At 38.1% G+C, this 19,213-nt stretch overlaps 2 protein-coding genes across 2 annotated transcripts in view; one reads left to right on the top strand and one right to left on the bottom strand.

The window, feature by feature from the left end:
- LOC129725060 (3 beta-hydroxysteroid dehydrogenase type 7) overlaps positions 1-5,284 on the top strand; it is a 39,305-nt gene extending 34,021 nt beyond the window's left edge. Inside the window, exons 2-4 of the mRNA XM_055680457.1 lie at positions 3,677-3,784; positions 3,856-4,269; positions 4,462-5,284. Coding sequence (XP_055536432.1) covers positions 3,677-3,784; positions 3,856-4,269; positions 4,462-5,078 — 1,139 coding nt within the window. The 3' untranslated portion in view covers positions 5,079-5,284. The remainder of the gene's footprint in view (positions 1-3,676; positions 3,785-3,855; positions 4,270-4,461) is intronic.
- Positions 5,285-9,428: 4,144 nt separating this feature from the next.
- Positions 9,429-10,361, bottom strand: LOC129725260 (unconventional myosin-X-like). The gene is made up of 2 exons (XM_055680851.1): positions 10,079-10,361; positions 9,429-10,011 (listed from the first exon to the last, which is right to left on the bottom strand). Exons 1-2 carry the CDS (start codon positions 10,257-10,259, stop codon positions 9,695-9,697), a joined length of 498 nt encoding a protein of 165 aa, XP_055536826.1. The 5' UTR covers positions 10,260-10,361; the 3' UTR covers positions 9,429-9,694.
- Between the last annotated feature and the right edge of the window lie 8,852 nt (positions 10,362-19,213).

Raw genomic sequence — 19,213 nt, 5'->3', positions numbered from 1 at the left:
TAAATTATTGAACATTTTTATTGAGCCCATTAAAACTGTTCCTTTACTCGCTATAAACCTATTCTGAACTACTGCACTTTCGTTTCCGACGAATGACACTACTATCAATTCCGGATAATGTCTGGAATGTTCGCCATCAGTCCCTGGCGGTACTCGGGCGCTGCACAGGACCGTAACGGTACGATAATCTGCCAGATAAAATAACAAAATTAACATAATTATTCCAGCGAAGTGATCTGCGAAGTGAGTGAACACAAAAAAAAAAGTTTAATCGTGAATTCATTCATCGATGATGATAAGAAGGCCGCTAGGCGTACGCCTGATTCCAGTACAGCAGCCCTTACGAAAACAAACGCAATCAGAGCGTCGCCGCTCGGCTGGCTGGTTGCTAGGGATGTGCGATACTTTATCGATACCGCGGGTATCGATCCTTTCTCTCCGATATGTCAAGTATTTGGCATCGATACTTCAGCAGGCAGTATTATCGGATATCGATATATTTTAATTTGATACTCGAAAAATATCGGAAGAAAATTCGCGTTGACGGTGTTGCTGATATTGTGCATGCAGAGAAAAATCGGAAGCGTCACTCGTCACTCGTCTGACATGGATTTTCCAGCGAATTTAGTAGTATTTTAATATAATGTAGTCTTTGATTCAACATAAAATGTCCCGAAATATGCGACTGTAATATTTTCTGATAGTTTTGATTGTTTTCTAGTCGAAAACTATGTCAATTTAATCAAAGAACATTAAAACTGCATTGTACTGTGCGAGAAATAATCATAAATCTTCGCGTCGCTGGACCTACCAGCGAATTGCAGAGTAGTGCTGCAGCGACAATATTTGTGTGGTTTTTGCATTTGAAAACATAGGAAAGAAGGAAGGAAGTGTTCTTTTGTTATCACGCACATTATGAAAATTACATATAAGATTTCCCACAAGTGCGAACAGTCTTGAAACTCTCTTTTAACGCTTTTAACACCGTCAACGCGAATTTGTGGAATTCGTGCGACAACGAGCAAACAAAACAGCGCGATTTTTATCTTTCTCAAAGTGTGGTTTTAAAACATTCACACGCAGGGTTGCCAATGTTCCAGTTTAAACTGTATTCCTCCAGTTTTTTTCAAGTGATCCAGTCAAACAGTCTATTCCAAAAATCTTCCAGTTTTTTCAGAAATTTGCCAGTTTTATACAATTTTTCATTCACTCATGGATTGGTTTTCGGAAATATTTTCAAAACGTAAATTTTGTAAATTGACAAATTGTTATGACAATTGTTAACAGCATTTTCAGTATTCTATCTTCTCACACGAAACACGGTCAAATAAAAGACATGCAGACATAGTTAAAATTAAACCAAACAAATAGATTTACCAGACCATAAAAAAATCTTTTATTTATTTTCTGTTACGTAGCAGTTAAAAAATTGTTAAAAGAATTAGATACCAAAAGATAGCGAAGTCAGAAAAAATTTAAATTTAAACTTCACTGACGTAACGGAAGGGAGTGTTGCGTTAATGCTTTTGTTTATGATAGAAGTAAATGGAAAAGCTCTATTTTCTCAATTTTGAGATAGATTGATTGCGTAATTTTAAATTTTGCTGTTGTTAGAGGAAATTTTTCAGTCCATAATTTTCCATAATTCTGAATAAAATGGGTAATTTTTTGTGAAGAGTTATCTCTTTAGTTGCTGTATTCAAAACTGAAACTGTATTCAATCCCCATAACAGAAAAGCGCTCTCACAATCAGTTTTTTGCTTTTTTTAAACTTATTTGGAATCCACTTTTTTTCCAGTTTTTTCTTCAGCCTTTTTCCAGTTTAATCGAAAATCTATTGGCAACTCTGTTCACACGTGAATAGGTCTAATCTAGTAATTCAAATTCACATTTCATAAACACTTTCAGTGTTATTCGCTATCGACGAACTGAAAAGTAATTAACGCAAATTGATTTTTTGTGAAAATGTTTTTTATTTCTACTTCTTGCATGCCCGACGAGGATAGTTTTAGCACCAAAAGATTCAGCACCTTCTTTACTTTGAAATCAGTGCCGACGGTGCTACGAAAAAAAAAATCAGTGTTAAGTCCATAAAATTACTTTTACAGGTTATCTATATGGTTTTGGGTGTTATGGTGATATGTCCCCGAAATAGTCCTTCCAGAACAGATTCCATCACCGTTGAACATAAATGATCAATTCGGAAAATTTACTATGCTTTTAAACAAACCAATGCAACTCGCTCACAAACAAAACTGCCAGATTCACGGTTTCGTTCGTTTTTTCGTTTGCATTTCACCCCTTTCGATATTGCGATAATATTGAAGTATCGATACATTCATTGCGATATATTTGTTGCTCGGTATCGGATCGTTTCAATATATCGCGATACCAAATATCGATACCTACGCTTCCGATTCTCATCCCTATTGGTTGCTGCTCCCGAGGGCGATTTTACCCAATAAAGCGTGGTGTTGCGTTATATTTAAAATTCAAATTATGTGTAAATACAAAATCAAAAACGATGATGATTCCATCAACATAATGAATTTGTAATGTTTCACTGAGAGCAGAAGATGTGAGAGTGCCGACGCGATCATTGACCGGGTTTGATGAATGGCTGAGCCCGATTTGGGGTGGCATAATTGCGAGGATGGTGGCGTTTTCATTGTGATTTTTCCTCGACGGTGACGTTTTTTTCCCGATCGTGAGCGGTGATTTTTTTTCCTGTCGCAGCATTTGCAGACGGGTTCATATCTGGCACCTAGGGGCTTTATTACTCCGTTTTCCGACGCGTTTGGGACCGTTGAGGGTATGTTCGGAGGAGATGGCACATTCGTAGGCACTCGTATAGAACCACGCCACGTCACGGTTTCGGGTTTGTGTCGAGCCCTTGCAGGCAAATGTGTTGCTGCTTTCGCTGCAAACGAACTCGGGTTTGAAATCAGTAACGGCTGGGGACTTTCGGCAATGATTTATTTGATTTCCAGTTGGCTGATTAAACGAATGCGTTGCGATTGATGTAAATTCAGCGCACTCGGGAGCCGCTGGAGCGGCCGTGAAAACCTGCGTAAAGTGACGGCAAATTGAAAGGATATTTATCATCATCATATCAGACGACTTTGACGACTGAAAATTCGAATAAACATTTATTATCAGGAATAATTATGTGAGTGTCATTTAACTTAAAGATACAGACGCTCAAAGTTTATTTCGATCATCACTGTATGAGTAAACAACCCGTATGTGGTCATGTTTCGTCGTTCTGAAATATTTAAAATCAGTTTTTCATGCTTTTCGCTTTTTGGGTTTCCTTCGTGTACTGTACCCGGCAAAGTAAATAGAAAATATCACAGGTGCAAATATCACACCTCGCGTCTGTGTTAACTTAAAATTTGCGAATGCGTACGTTTCGCAGTGGAAGAAGGGAAAATAATATTTTTCAAATGTGCCCGAATGGACGACATAAAATCAATAAAAACTGAGAGCAGAGTTACGTGCTGCATCTGCCAGCTTTTCACGTTTTTCAACGATCTTTAATAAAACTTTTGTGGGTACACGTATATCCTAGACATATTGAATTTATGATTTAATATTATTTACTTTGTGCTCATAAGCGAATGATAGTAATTTTTAAACCACTGTACTAATTACGTTTTAAAACTATCACTTCCAGGTGGCGCTGGTTTCCTCGGTCAACATTTGGTCAAAACTCTTCAAGAGCGTGACTCAAAGGTTCGTGAAATCCGCGTAGTCGATCTGAAACCATTCGAGAACACAATTGGTATGTACGGACCCGAGACGGGAACGCAACTTTGCCTGTAATTTTGCTTTTTCTTCGCTTCATATCCTTAGGACACATCAACGAGCACAAAGTAATCTCGTACGTGGGTGACATTTGTCAGCCGGCCGGTATTGAGTCCGCCTTCGAGGGTGTCGATTGCGTGTTTCACATGGCAGCGTACATCAACTTTGACTTTCCGCCCAACTACAAGGAGCTGCAGCGGGTCAACGTCGATGGCACACAGACGGTAATTGATCTGTGTCGGAAGTACAACGTGCCTCGGTTGGTTTTTACCAGTGACTGTTTGATCCATATGACCCCGTATCTGGGCAGAGCCAATTTCACAATTGTTTGCAACCAAACCGAGCCGAAAACCAAAATTCCCAGCAAGGAGAGTGAATTTCAAATCCCCGGTTATGCCCCGTCCAAGCTTAAGGCAGAGAATCTGGTTCTGGAAGCCAACGGAACAGCCTTGGCGAATGGAGGTAAAATAATATCGGATCAAATTTGATTAATTGGAAAGAAACCAATTCTAACCAGTTTGCATTAAATTCGCCTCAAACAACAAAAAGCTACAGTGGCCAATTTATCGCCAACTTATTGTGTCACTACGGATGAATTTTTAACGGAAAAGTTGTAGAGAGCCGATTTTCTAACGTCGTATATTTCAATTACAGAGACGCTGAAAACAATCGCAATTCGACCGCCGATAATGTTCGGCGAGGGTGACCAACGATTTGTGCCGACCATCATCCGGGTAGCGATGCGCTTCGGCGGGGACATTCCAAAGATTGCCGGCCCGGGCGGAAAGCAGCAGCTGCTGTACGCGGGCAATGCCGCGTGGGCTCACTACCGGGCGAAGGAGGCTCTTGCCAGCAGGCCGCAGGACATCGCTGGCTACCCGGTGTTCGTTACGGACGAGTCCGGCATCGAGGACACCACCCGGTTCTGTCAGCGCTTATCCCGAGCTAATGAAACACTTAAGCTCCGACCGTCCTGGTATCAGATCCCACTGTTTCTATCCGTCTTTTTGGCTTTCCTGCTGGAGCTGCTGATTAAAGCGCTTAATCCGATTGTGAAAATTAAACTGAGTTTCCCTCCGTGTGGTCTGCTTTCGTATATGTCATCGATTTTGCTGTACAATCGGATCCGAGCGTCTATCTATCTGGATTATGAACCTATTTATAGTGAGGAGAAGGCAATATCTAATGCGGCCCTGTGGTATGAGAAGTGGTATCAGGATTACTGTCGGCAGCATAATCTGAAGAAGTTGAAAGTCAAATTAACAGAGTAGAACAATCCCCCTTCTCGGCTTGGAGGCGGACAGTTCGATAATTGAAATTTGTTTTCTAGAAATGTAAGCATTTTCGCAGATTTCCCATCTGCTTGGAGCATAGAATAGTCGTTACTTTACCACTTCCTAACTTTACTCGGACAAAGCACTATAAGCAACGCCGATTGGTGCTAGCTTTTGTGGCGAAAAGGTGAATAAATAAATGCTACAGAGTTTGCTGCTGATGTCTAATCCGAAATCTCATTCCCTGATAACCCGAAACTGCGATTGGGAAAGATTTGCTAAATTTTAATTAAAAAATTCAGATTGACTTAATTTGAATAAACAGCTGATGGGAGGACAGCGAGCAAGAGAGAGGGGTGATTCGCTGATAACGAAATATTTCCAAAATTAATTAAACTTATATTAGGAGTACATTCCGGGCACCATCAAGGAGAGACCAATAATGAGGCTCTTTCTCTTGCGAAGAAAAGAGCTTAGATTCAATTACCTCTAATAATTACACCAATCTTCAGAGGCTTAGCGTTCGAGCTGTGTATTTTTGCTGCGGGTGGTTTTAGCTTTCCCGGCATCGGGATCGCTGTCGAGAAACGAAAGGGCTTCGCAAGCTTGTTGCAGGAAGTTTAGCTGCAGGAAGAAACAAAAAAAAAAATGAAACGAGTAACTGGAGCATAAATTGGTGCTGTTTATTATCTACCATTTGGGACTGTTTTCAATACTGAAGAAGTAGGGCTTCCCGAAAAGGTTAGCTTCAATTAGCGCAACCGTTTGGTGTTACATATTTGAGAGAGGGATTTTTTCCTGGATTATTTGGAATATTTTGCATAATTTATGATCGGATTTGTGATTGCTTTGTTTACAAGAGTATACAACTGTCAATTGAGAATAAGCTCCGGTTATATATTTGATAATGCGGTACAGTATTATATTATTTTGTTACAATGTTGTTTTTACTTTTATACATTAAGTTATAGTTAAAGTGGTTTGGTTCAAATCGATGATAGAGTAAAACACTAACAAGATGATTTTAAAATTACTTTCGAACAACAATTTCAAAACGATTCCAAATAAGACAAAGCAAAATAATAATAAAATAATTTCAAAATGATTCTAAAGTGATTTCAAGATAATTCATTAATGACTCTGACTATATATATTTGAAATCTGAATAGCTCTAAAACAATTCGAATGGGATTCCAAATTTTTTTGAAATAATTCAAAATTGAATTCGAAATGGATAAATTTGAAATAAGTTATTCTATTTAATGATTCTGAATAAATTTTAAATTGATCTGAAATTTATAAGATGATATCAGATAGATTTCATATTACGGGAGTCACTTCACGGTAAAATCAGAGTGAAGTGAAAACAGCTCTATTACGGAACTCACTTAACCCTGCCCAAGTTAATTTCTAGACGGGCTTCGGTAAAATTACTATGAACCATTATAAACACTTTTTAAGTATTCATTGAAGCTTTTCAGAACTTCGACTGAAGCCCGCCAAATGGCGGCATTGGGCACTAGAGGGTTAAGTGAGAAAAACATCACAAAGTGACACCTGCCGTGAAATCTGGGTTATCTGGGTTTGCGTGAAATTATTCCGCGACCATTTTGAAAGTACCCTTTCACAATGATTTCACATAGTGTTCGTCTTAGGAATGCATGAAACGTCGAGATCTAGTGTTATCTCGGAAAAAAATCTGGGAAATTTTTTTTTCTGGTACTTAGAAATTATTGAGCTAAGAAACTTCCAAACTTCACTTGTTCTATTCTCAAATTCACTGCACTGTCGCGAAGCTAATTTTTGTCACCTAACTTTAAGTAGAATCGGGAATAGGTCTGAAAAAGTGAAGTGACCGTGAGAGTGAAATATATTTCACCGTGAAGCGACTCCCGTATTAAGCATCGATTTCACAATCTGAAGGAATTCTCTAATAAACAAAAGATATTGTGAAATAATTAATAGAATAATTCCTCGATAATACTAAAATGAACCTTTCAGTTGGTCTCGAGGTACGATGGTGGCCCAACAAGCCCGTCGTCGTAGTTTCGAGCCTCGACTCGGGAGAGACTGTTAAATCGGAATTGATAAATGTTTGTGATGCACATAAGATGTTTTCTGATGGAAGTTTTCTGAAAATCCCTCGAATTTTCTTATGAATTAAATTAATCTGGCGGGTGGTTTACTATAGATTTTCCCATGATTCCAAAATGAATCTAAAACGGTTAGGGTAAAAAACCTTTAGACCACCCGCCAGATTTTTAGAAAAAATCCAGCGGGAAACATCTTGTTCAGCTGATCTGCATCAGAATCAAAAGAACTATTTACAAATTCCGATTTATTTTGAGAAGAACTAAGTTAATCTGCCGCGTGGTCCACTATAGAAAAGGTTAACACTAGACTGCCCCTGTTAGCATAGTTGACGTAAGAGCCAAACTGACCAAAATGCGTTTTTTTGCTGATTCGGCTTCCTAACTTCGAGATGCATACGCTGCGAACGAAAAAAAAACCCTCTTTGTTCTGGAACATTTGAGAAATATCGAAAAAACGTTTTGGAGTAACTGCCATTTGGTTGCAAAAATTGGCGTTACTCCATATAAGATGCATTCGTTCGGAAAAAACAGTATATTATTCTGTAAATGATATAGGATTTTAGAATTGGGTAAATCATCGTATCACATTACAATTTATTAAATTTAGGACACAAAGTATTTCAGTCTGAGTAGTGATTATTTATTTTTGAATATTATTTCATTCTAACATTCTATTCCCCGTCATAGAATCTTCAGTCTCCTTTAAACTGATCCAATATTCACGTTTCTCATCCGGCATCAGAGGCAGCACCTTTTTGATGATCATGTCTTTTTTTGATTTTTGAATGCCTATGGCATCCGATTGACGTTTCAGTTGATTGTGTAAAGAAAATGATGGTTTTGTACATTCATTGAATTGCTTTTTTGTGAGCAATTTGAGGTCTTTGAAGCCCTCGTTATATTTATAAGAATACAGCTTGTTATGTGATCCTCTAATTTTACATGCTCGATGCCCGCAAGTTTGGGCCTATCGGTTAATCCGTTAAGCACTGATTGCTTAAATTTTACAAAACATTCAAAAAAATCGGAAGGTTCCATTAAAAAAACGTGGGGTTTCACGTCACCTCCAGAACTTCTTACACAATCTGCGAAATGCGGATAATTATAAACTTCTCCTCGCGGGACATATCGCATCGTTCGCTCTGCGGATGCGTAGAACGCATCTGCAGACATATAAGTGTGTCCGGGTTCAAGGAATTTTAGGTGAATCTCAATTGTCTGTATGCTCGAAGAGTTTATCAACAAAGCCAACAAAACCAACAAGTCCCAGTTTTTGTTTTGACCCGTACAGTTATCAAGCCACAACACAATGATAGGCTTGTAACCGATAGCATGTATAAATTTATAGAAAACACTTGCTACGTTGTTGGCTTTTCGTCCAGCAATCGTATCATTCCACAGGAATGCGTGTACGGGACCATTCTGTGACCCACCCAGTGGGGCAAATGTCTCGTTAAAAGCAATTATCCTTTTGCAAAAGATGAGCCCTTTAAACGATTCCATTCTTGGTAGCTGGACCACCTAAGTTGAAATCAGTTAGAAAATGTAATCAAAGACAATTTCAAAAAAATACCTTCTGTAGGTCAACCGAGAAACCGATCCTCTGATAGGGTAAACGCTCCAATAGTGGAGGAGCTAAGCGAGAATTTTGCATATTTGGCCATTTTTCGCTCATAAAAACAAGTCTAGCTGGAATATTTCCCCATTTGCTGTTGAAATGGGTTCTACTTAATAGTTTTGCACCCTGAAATTTACATCAAATACTCTTTGAGGCTCAAAATTCAAGAAAATATGCTGCAAGGTTTTGTTCCAATAGTTGCGGTAGAGTTCCTATAGTTGCGAACGGGTGTTCCTATAGTTACGGTGTGTGATAAACATTCGCTTTAAATTTATTGAATAAACATATTTAGCTTGATTAAAGTGGTTTTGGACTGTGTTGATAGATATTATATTGTGTCATATCGATTCATGTACAGATACTCGAATTATTAGATATGGTCAGTTATATAATGCCCTGCCAAAGGTATATGTAACATATCAAATACTTTGGGTCCATTTAAAAAATTGTCCCACGATGAAGGTGTTGCGAGGAGCCTAAAATAATTATCTTTATCCTAATTAACAAAAAAAGACATTAATGGAATAAAAATTAAGTCTATAACTTCTGCTCCGTGCCACGTTTGCACCTACAAATTCAACGTTAGTATTTACTTAAAGTCAGTTAGTTTTTCAACTGTTTCACACTAACGCACTGTTGATGACTCCTTAAAAAAATAAAAAATAAAAACACAAACTGTGAGTAAGCATCATTTAAGTGATTTTACTTAAAGCATTTATGTAGCAATTCAGGAGAGAGAGGGGAGTAATAAATTCAACATGTATAACTTTAATAATGAACGTTAATATGTTATATAAATCGTGTATTTATGTCATGCCATTAACAATTATTAAAATTCTCATTTTTTCGTAGATTTTCGCGCTCCTGTTTTCTAATGGCAGCTTGCTGACGTTTTGTTCACTTTACTTGTCTTTTAGTTTCTCAGCCTCAAGTTTCTTCTTCGCTCTTTTTTCTGATTTTTGCCTCATCAGCAACCGTGTTTCTTCCTTTAGTTTTTCCCGTTCAACTTTCTTCTCAGCTCGTATTTCGCGTGATGCTGCCTTCAGCTTTTCTATTTCCACCTTTTTTGCAGCGCGTATCTCTGGCTTTTCTTTTCTCTCTTGAATCTTTTTCTCCTTCTCCTCCTCGATTCGGCGAATCTCCTCTAGGCGTTCACCAGCAGTAAGGACAGGGTAGAATTTACGTTTGCAATTTTTATGATTAGGTGACTGAAAGGTTACTGGGGACATATAAAAATATATGGATTAGTTTTAATAAACAGAAAGCAAGCATTATTCTAAAATTACCTGACGTATGCAAGATTTCCGGCTCCGTAAGAAATGAATCGATGATAGTCGCATTTTTGAAAGGGTGCACCGATGATTCATCCAGGTATTTAGTTTTCTCATTGCTGGAGTGGGTGAACCTGGCCGGGTCGAACGGATATCCGCAGGTTTTGAATCCAGATACGATGATGTCTGAAGTCATCTAATGTAAGAACATTTCTATTGTGCTTATCTGCGTCAGCGGGCTGTGTAATCCTAGTTGTGTTAGGATATAACCGACTAGAATTATTCCTAACTCGCAACACGAATCAGCTACATCTGCTGCCATATGCGATGAATGCCCGTCGACAAAATAATACACAGGAAGAGTTACTCCCGTCTTCAAAAGGAAGGGGTAAAATACCTTCCGAATGTACAATTCGAAATTGTTGGCATCCATCCATCCTTTAGCACTTTTTCCAATACCCCACTCGGCCGGAAATTTTCGCAACAAGTCCGAGCGAATTCTTTCCAAAGGCAAGATGACGTCTGGAGGCACAACTAAGCCGTCTGCTGGCATGTTCTACTTCGTAAACATTGTGGCTCCCACGAATAGCCAACACAGCTTTATTTTTTGGGTTTAGGTAGAAGCATGTCTCGTCTCCATTCCAAATCCTTGACAGATCCTGAAGAATGTGCGCAGTTCCGTGCTCTATCGCATATGTTTAAAAGTCGTGAAACCAGCCCCGAATGTTGACCTCGCTTACCTTGGCACTCGCTGAGGAGACAGCCTCTGGCGTTCGTATAGTGAGGGTTTTATGCCTCTTGAGAAAACTCTGGAACCATTTCCGACCTAAAGTTCAAAATCACAATATTTTGAGTTAAGTTATAAACAAAAGCATCACGCAACTTACCAGGAACATTGTTGCAGAAGGGATTTGGTCGTGGATAAGAATTGAAAAACGATTTATTTTTGATTTCAGAGTTTCCCTTATAATCGGAAAACCCTTTCGTTGCATGTTTTTGATCCATCCAACAAGTTTCAACTCCTCCTCCTCCGACAACACCGTTTGGGGACCTTTTCGTGTCTTCTTTGTCCATTTGGCGCTTAACCGATACCTTAAAGTCGATTCCGGAATGCCAGACGATATTGCAGCCCCGTAAGCAGTTTGTTTTCCTTCCTTGATGCTGAGAAGACTTCGCTGCACGTCATTTTCACAGTAGCACTGGCGAGCTGGTTTTTTCTTTTGGGGTTCGCGGCTATTATGAAATTCCATCCTGTAATGATGTATTTGTAATCAATTATGCAGAATAATCAAGTAAATTTATATAACTTACTTTTAAGAGCACGATTTAAAGCAGGAAAGGCCGAAAAAAAACACTGCTTCAATCCACTACAAACAACAAACGAAAGTGCAACGCGGAGGACGTTTTTGACGTTTATGAAGTCAGAGGGTGCTACGTTTAACACAGTGCAACCAGAAATGCGAAACATAACGCAACTATAGGAGCATAGTGTATCTTCTGATCCAATAGTGGAGGAACCATTTTATCAACAATATGATATTAAATCATCGAATTTCACCTGTGAAATGGTTACTATGTTAGTTTATTATATGTAGAAACAATTAGACGAATAGAAATCATACTACAATCAGAAACAACTCTTAAAAACTTCGTGGAAAAAATAAGGAATTGAATAGTATTTGGTGCCTTCTGGGTACGTTTTTGAAAAATACGGTATTTATCAATATTATAAATATTTTTTGGAGTTTATTGTTATAGTAACATATTTCACCATGTGTTATGTGTTAGTTTCATGAACCTGTAGTATAAAGAACTAATTTCTAATCAGTTCAAACAATGATTATTCATGAGATACCGCAACTATTGGTGCTACCACAACTATTAGATCATTTACCCTAGTCGAATTCGTTCGATCACTATCGTACTCCTCACGTCCCGAAATAGCCCGTGTCATATGATCATTCTAACGCAAACATATGTCGTAAGTAATCACACTTGAAGCAGACTCTTTTCCAGGTATGCTGTTGGTTGCATCAATGCAATGAATTGTTTGCTTCTTGTGAATGTTCTGAGCATGGCAGCACTCACACTCTTCATGGCCAAGTTGAGTAAATCTGATGTTCATCTCCCTCAGCATCCTACAGTAAAAACTATAGCTGCAAGTGTCCTCCTTTCTCTTTAATTGGCGCTCGTTGAACGAGTCAAACATTTTTTGTGCAGAAAGATCCGATGGTAAATATAGGACATGTGGCGCATGTTCCCTGCGGTAATGTGAGGTGGTTGGCGAGTAAAGCATAACATCACGTTTGACAGCATCTTGAAGAGCTTTTGAACGGATTTAACGTCCACGTTTTTCGACTGGTGCGCCATCTTTATGTCCTTCGTCATGGTATCGATATATAATGTTGCTGCAAACATCAAGACTATACATCACATTGATCATATATCATTTTGAGGGTTTTTTTTGTTTTTAAATAGTTTATTTGACACGGCACGATACAATTTATGTTTAACTGAGCCAAGTACATTTTTTTTAAATTCTAAATTAGCAGGAAAAAGAGGGAGGCCTTTTCTTTATTCTCGCGGCCGACTACGAGCTAGTGGGGATTTAAGGTGAGAGGAGGGGAGTTACAATTTTGATTTTAACTATATTGAGTTATACGATTTATTTATTTGTACATGGCTAAGCAGTGATGTTCTATTTGAGCAGTTTGGACTGAGGTGTCTGCGTGAACATAAAGATGCCGAGTCTTCGTTTGAGTGTCTCCAGCTTAGTGTATCATCTTCTTTCAGCGTGTAGCGGGAATGGTAATCTAACAAATAAATAGAAGAGTTTCATATTTTAATACCAGCGTGTTTTATGAACACGTATAGCTGTGTCATGTACTGGAGATCACCGCTTCCCAGAATGTCTCTAACGGGTACGTTCGGTTGTTTTCCTCGGGCCCGAAGGGAATCTATAAGCTCAGACCTAACACCACAGTATTCGGTACACGACCAAACAACATGCTCGATGTCATGGTAGCCATCGCCACAAACGCAGTGATTACTGTCTACAAGCCCTATACGAAAGTGATGCGTGTTTAACGTATAGTGATTGAACATAAGTCTGGACATCACGCGAATGAAGTCCCGACCTACATCCAACCCCTTGAACCATGCTTTCGTCGATACCTTAGGAAAAATGGAATGTAGCCACCGTCCCAGTTCATCTGAGTTCCATGATGATTGCCAACTGTTGAGTGTTCTCTGACGCAAAATGCTATAAAATTCATCATAAGCAATTGGTCTTTCATAAATATCGCCGTCAATAGCACCCACCTAAGCTAAAGCGTCAGCCTATTCATTGCCAGGAATGGAACAATGAGAAGGGACCCACGCTAAGGTAACCCGGTAATTTTTATCTGTTAAAGCACTTAAAAACCGCCGTATTTTCCCCAGGAAATACGGGGTGTGCTTCACAGTCTTCATCGATCGCAGAGCCTCAATGGCTTTGAGACTGTCTGTGAAGATGAAGTAGTGGTCTATGGGCAGGGTTTCGATGATCCCAAGAGAGTACTGAATGGCAGCAAGCTCTGCGACGTACACGGAAGCAGGAGCATCGAGTTTGTAGGAGGCGGTAAAATTTTCGTGGAAAACACCGAAGCCAGTGGACTCATCTAGATTAGATCCGTCAGTGTAAAAGCTTTTATCATAACTAACATGTTTAAACTTATTGGAAAAAATCTTAGGGATCTCTTGGGGTCGCAATTGATCCGGGATACCAGAAATGTCTTGTTTCATGGTGGTGTCGAAGAATATAGCATTATTAGAAGTAGCTAAAAGTGCGACATTGGAGGAATCGTATGAAGAAGGATTAATATCTTGAGCCATATAGTCAAAATATAAAGTCATAAATCTGGATTGAGATTGAAGGTCGACCAACCTCTCGAAATTTTCAATTACTAATGGGTTCATAACTGTGCATCGAATTAGCAACCGGTAAGAGAGATTCCAAAAACGATGTTTCAACGGAAGAATACCCGCTAGCACTTCGAGACTCATCGTATGGGTCGACTGCATGCAACCTAAGGCAATACGCAAACAACGATACTGTATTCGTTCCAAGTTGATCAAATGTGTGTTTCTTGCGGAGCGGAAGCAGAAACACCCGTACTCAATTACAGACAATATCGTTGTTTGGTAAAGCCTAAGAAGGTCTCCTGGGTGGGCTCCCCACCAGGTTCCGGTAATCGTACGAAGAAAATTAATCCTCTGTTGGCATTTTTGTGCCAGATACCTAATATGACAAGCCCAGGTGCATTTAGAGTCGAACCAGACCCCGAGATATTTAGCGACTAAAACCTGAGAGATCGTTTTACCCGTTAGTAGGAGCTGCAGCTGAGCTGGATTATGCTTCCTAGAAAAAACGACCAGCTCAGTTTTCTCCGGAGAGAATTCGATACCCAGCTTAAGAGCCCATTCAGACAAATTGTCTAAGGTATCTTGCAATGGTCCTTGCAGATCGCTAGCCTCGCTACCAGTAATGGATACAACGCTATCGTCTGCAAGTTGCCTTAGCGTGCATGAATTTGCAAGACATTCATCGATGTCATTGACGTAAAAATTATATAAGAGAGGACTTAAACATGAGCCCTGGGGAAGGCCCATGTAACTAATTCGGGAAGTTGTCGAATCGCCATGTGAGAAATACATATGCTTTTCTGATAACAAATTGAGCAAAAAGTTATTCAGATTTAGTGAAAGTCCCTGCGAATGAAGTTTCGCGCTTAAAACTTCTACAGAGACAGAGTCAAAAGCCCCCTTAATATCCATGAACGCAGAAGCCATTTGCTCTTTTTGAGCAAAGGCTAGTTGAATTTCAGTAGAAAGCAACGCTAGGCAATCGTTCGTCCCTTTGCCCCGGCGAAAGCCAAATTGAGTATCGGAAAGTAAACCGTTTGTTTCGACCCATTTGTCTAACCGTAAGAGGATCATTTTCTCCATTAATTTCCGGAGGCAAGAGAGCATCGCAATCGGCCTATATGAATTGTGATCAGAGGCAGGTTTCCCGGGTTTCCGAATAGCAATGACTTTTACCTCCCTCCAGTCATGCGGAACAATATTTAGCTCAAGAAACTTGTTGAACAAATTCAACAAGCGTCTTTTTGCAGAGTCGGGTAGATTCTTCAACAGGTTGAATTTTATTCTATCTAACCCTGGAGCCTTATTGTTGCACGACAGGAGAGCCATTGAAAATTCCAACATCGAATATGGAGGCTCTTCCGTAGTTACTAATAACGCGTCGTGAAAGGTTTTCTGTTCCGGTACAGAGTCTGGACAGACCTTTTTGGCAAAATCGAGTATCCAGCGATCTGAATACTCCTCGCTTTCATTCGAAACGTCACGGTTCCGCATGCGCCTGGCGGTATCCCAAAGAGTGCTCATCGCTGTTTCCCTCGACAACGCGTTTACGAACCGCCGCCAGTACCCGCGTTTTTTCGCCTTTACTAAGCTCTTCATCTGCCTGCCCAGTGCCTCGTACTTTCGAAGCAGGTTGACAGTGCCGTACTCCCGGTAGTCCTTATACGCCGCGGACCTTCGCGCGTACAGCTCAGAGCACTCTTTGTCCCACCATTCGTTGGGAGGGCGCTGTCTAATCGTTACCCCGGGTATCGGTTTCGTCTGAGCTTGAGTCGCGGCGTCGATTATCAAGCCAGCTAAGAACGCGTATTCTTCCTCCGGAGGAAGTTCCTCGTGAGTCTCGATAGATTGCGCTATAATAGACTCATAACACTTCCAATCAATATTACGTGTAAGGTCGTAGGAAATATTGATTGGGTTCGGGGGAGTTGAACCATTAGCAATTGATATAACGATTGGAAGATGATCACTACCGTGGGGATCGTTGATTACTTTCCACCGGCAATCTAACGCTAGTGATGTCGAGCAAAGGGATAGGTCAAGCACGCTTTCACGTGCTGGAGGATTAGGTACACGTGTCGCTTCCCCAGTATTCAAAACTGTCATATTGAAGTCGTCGATCAAGTTACAGATTAAAGAAGATCGGTTGTCGTCGTACAGCGACCCCCATAGCGAACAGTGAGAATTAAAATCTCCCAATATCAAAAAAGGCGCGGGAAGCAACTCTGCTATATCAGTGAGATGCTTCTGTTCAATCCGCGCGGATGGAGGCATATATAACGAAACAAGGCATAGGTCTTTTCCATTCATATTCGTTTGAATGGCAACGACTTCAATATTCGAGATCGAGGGGAGGTCGATTCGGAAGAAGGAATAGCACCTTTTAATCCCTAAAAGTACCCCTCCTCCGTGTGAGTCTCGATCTCGACGAATAATGTTAAAATCGTGGAAATTGAGTTGATCGTTTGAATTGAGAAAGGTTTCACAGAGCGCAAATGCGTCACAATTGTATGTATTTATTAAATGAGAAAATAGATCGAATTTGGGGATGATACTTCTGCAATTCCACTGTAATACAGTGATAAAATTCCTAACCTCTTTCGCCGTATTAGTCATCGAAAGATATGATAGCTGAAATGAGGGGCCAAGTTGCTGCTAGTTGCATCAAAAAGGTTTTCACTGTAGGAAGAAGGGCAAGAAGAATATTTTGTAGGGGATCTGGTATGTTGAATGTTTTAAATATCCAGTCCACAATATCAGAAAATTCTATGAACCCTGTTTCTTTTTTATCTTCTGATCGAGAAATGGGTGCACGAGGGGTTTTTGGTGCCCCAGGAAGCGGTGGGTACTCCTGGTTTGATTTAAAATTAAAACCGGGAGGTACTTGCTTCGGTTTTTCTTCACCGCTTCCTTTTTGTGTTGGCTTATTGGTCATTCCGCTAGGGGTTATCTTGCGACCTTTGCGAGAAAGATTAGGAGAGTTGATCACTCTCCTCTTCCTAGATCCTTCTGGCATGGCATAAGAACACCCTTCGACGGGATCGTCAGATGTACCCTCATCGGTTGGCAAAAAGGAAAAGATGTTTCCTGTCGAGGGTGGCTCAGCACTCTTCAGCATTTCTGCGAAAGAGCGCTTTGATCGTTCCTTGAGGGAACGCTTTATTTTTTCCTCGCGCTGTTTGTACGCGGGACACGCCGAAAGGTCATGCCGAGTTCCCTCGCAGTAAAGACACTTTTCAGTATCCTCACTGCAAGCGGTCTCAGCATGATTGCCTCCGCACTTGCTGCAGCGTGCCTTGTTGCAGTAGTAGGTGGCTGTATGACCTCACTGCTTGCAGTTTTGACAATGCATGACCCGCGGTAAGAACAGGCGTTCAGGCAGACGAACCCTGTCCAAAGAGATGTAGTTCGGCAGTGCGGATCCGGCGAATGTTACACGGAAGAATCCGAAGGGAAGAATTTCTTCTTCCCTTCTTCGATGGATACTGAATGCAATTGCTTGACATCCAGTATCTTTACATCTTGAATCAGGGGGTTCTTGAAGCAGCCAACCCCGTGACGCAAAATGTCATCGACCGTGAGGCTTCCTTCGGTAACCACACCGTCGATCTCCACGTCCTTGGCAGGGATGTACACGCGGTACTCTCTCGTGAAGAGCTCGTAGCTAGCTTGCGTTTGCTTGCTTCAAGCTACTCACAACAACTCGCAGTTTGTTCGGTCTAACCTTTGTAATTTCGGTTACGTCCGAAAACTGTTTTGCCAGGTCCTTGCCGATTTGAATTATATTTAGAGGCTTCTTTATGGGCCTAAAGTAAACTACGAACGGACCTTTCGAAGCATCTGGGTAAGCTTTCACCCGTGTTGCCGGTACCCTTGGTACGGGGCTAGGTAGCGGGGAAGGTAGAGGGGAATTGATGGGGGAGATCTCAATCTCTTCCCCAGTTGTTTCCACATCCAGGAATAGTTGCACCTGCATGTCGTCCATTTTGCGGGAGCGTTACGCTCTACCGCACACAAACGATAAATATTCGAATGTGGGGGGGGGGGGTCAAGTAGTTGCTATTAAATTTTAAAAACAATTTTTCAAACTACAATGGATCAAAATAAAAAAAAGGCAGTAATACTAATACTAATAATAATAATAATAATAATAATAATAATAATAATAATAATAATAATAATAATAATAATAATAATAATAATAATAATAATAATAATAATAATAATAATGATAATAATAATAATAATAATAATAATAATAATAATAATAATAATAATAATAATAATAATAATAATAATAATAATAATAATAATAATAATAATAATAATAATAATAATAATAATAATAATAATAATAATAATAATAATAATAATAATAATAATAATAATAATAATAATAATAATAATAATAATAATAATAATAATAATAATAATAATAATAATAATAATAATAATAATAATAATAATAATAATAATAATAATAATAATAATAATAATAATAATAATAATAATAATAATAATAATAATAATAATAATAATAATAATAATAATAATAATAATAATAATAATAATAATAATAATAATAATAATAATAATAATAATAATAATAATAATAATAATAATAATAATAATAATAATAATAATAATAATAATAATAATAATAATAATAATAATAATAATAATAATAATAATAATAATAATAATAATAATAATAATAATAATAATAATAATAATAATAATAATAATAATAATAATAATAATAATAATAATAATAATAATAATAATAATAATAATAATAATAATAATAATAATAATAATAATAATAATAATAATAATAATAATAATAATAATAATAATAATAATAATAATAATAATAATAATAATAATAATAATAATAATAATAATAATAATAATAATAATAATAATAATAATAATAATAATAATAATAATAATAATAATAATAATAATAATAATAATAATAATAATAATAATAATAATAATAATAATAATAATAATAATAATAATAATAATAATAATAATAATAATAATAATAATAATAATAATAATAATAATAATAATAATAATAATAATAATAATAATAATAATAATAATAATAATAATAATAATAATAATAATAATAATAATAATAATAATAATAATAATAATAATAATAATAATAATAATAATAATAATAATAATAATAATAATAATAATAATAATAATAATAATAATAATAATAATAATAAT

The sequence above is a fragment of the Wyeomyia smithii genome, chromosome 2 (assembly GCF_029784165.1).
Source record: "Wyeomyia smithii strain HCP4-BCI-WySm-NY-G18 chromosome 2, ASM2978416v1, whole genome shotgun sequence".
Taxonomy (NCBI): Eukaryota; Metazoa; Arthropoda; class Insecta; order Diptera; family Culicidae; genus Wyeomyia; species Wyeomyia smithii.
Note: the sequence above shows the minus strand (reverse complement) of the source record. Positions and strands in the feature narration are given on the sequence as shown.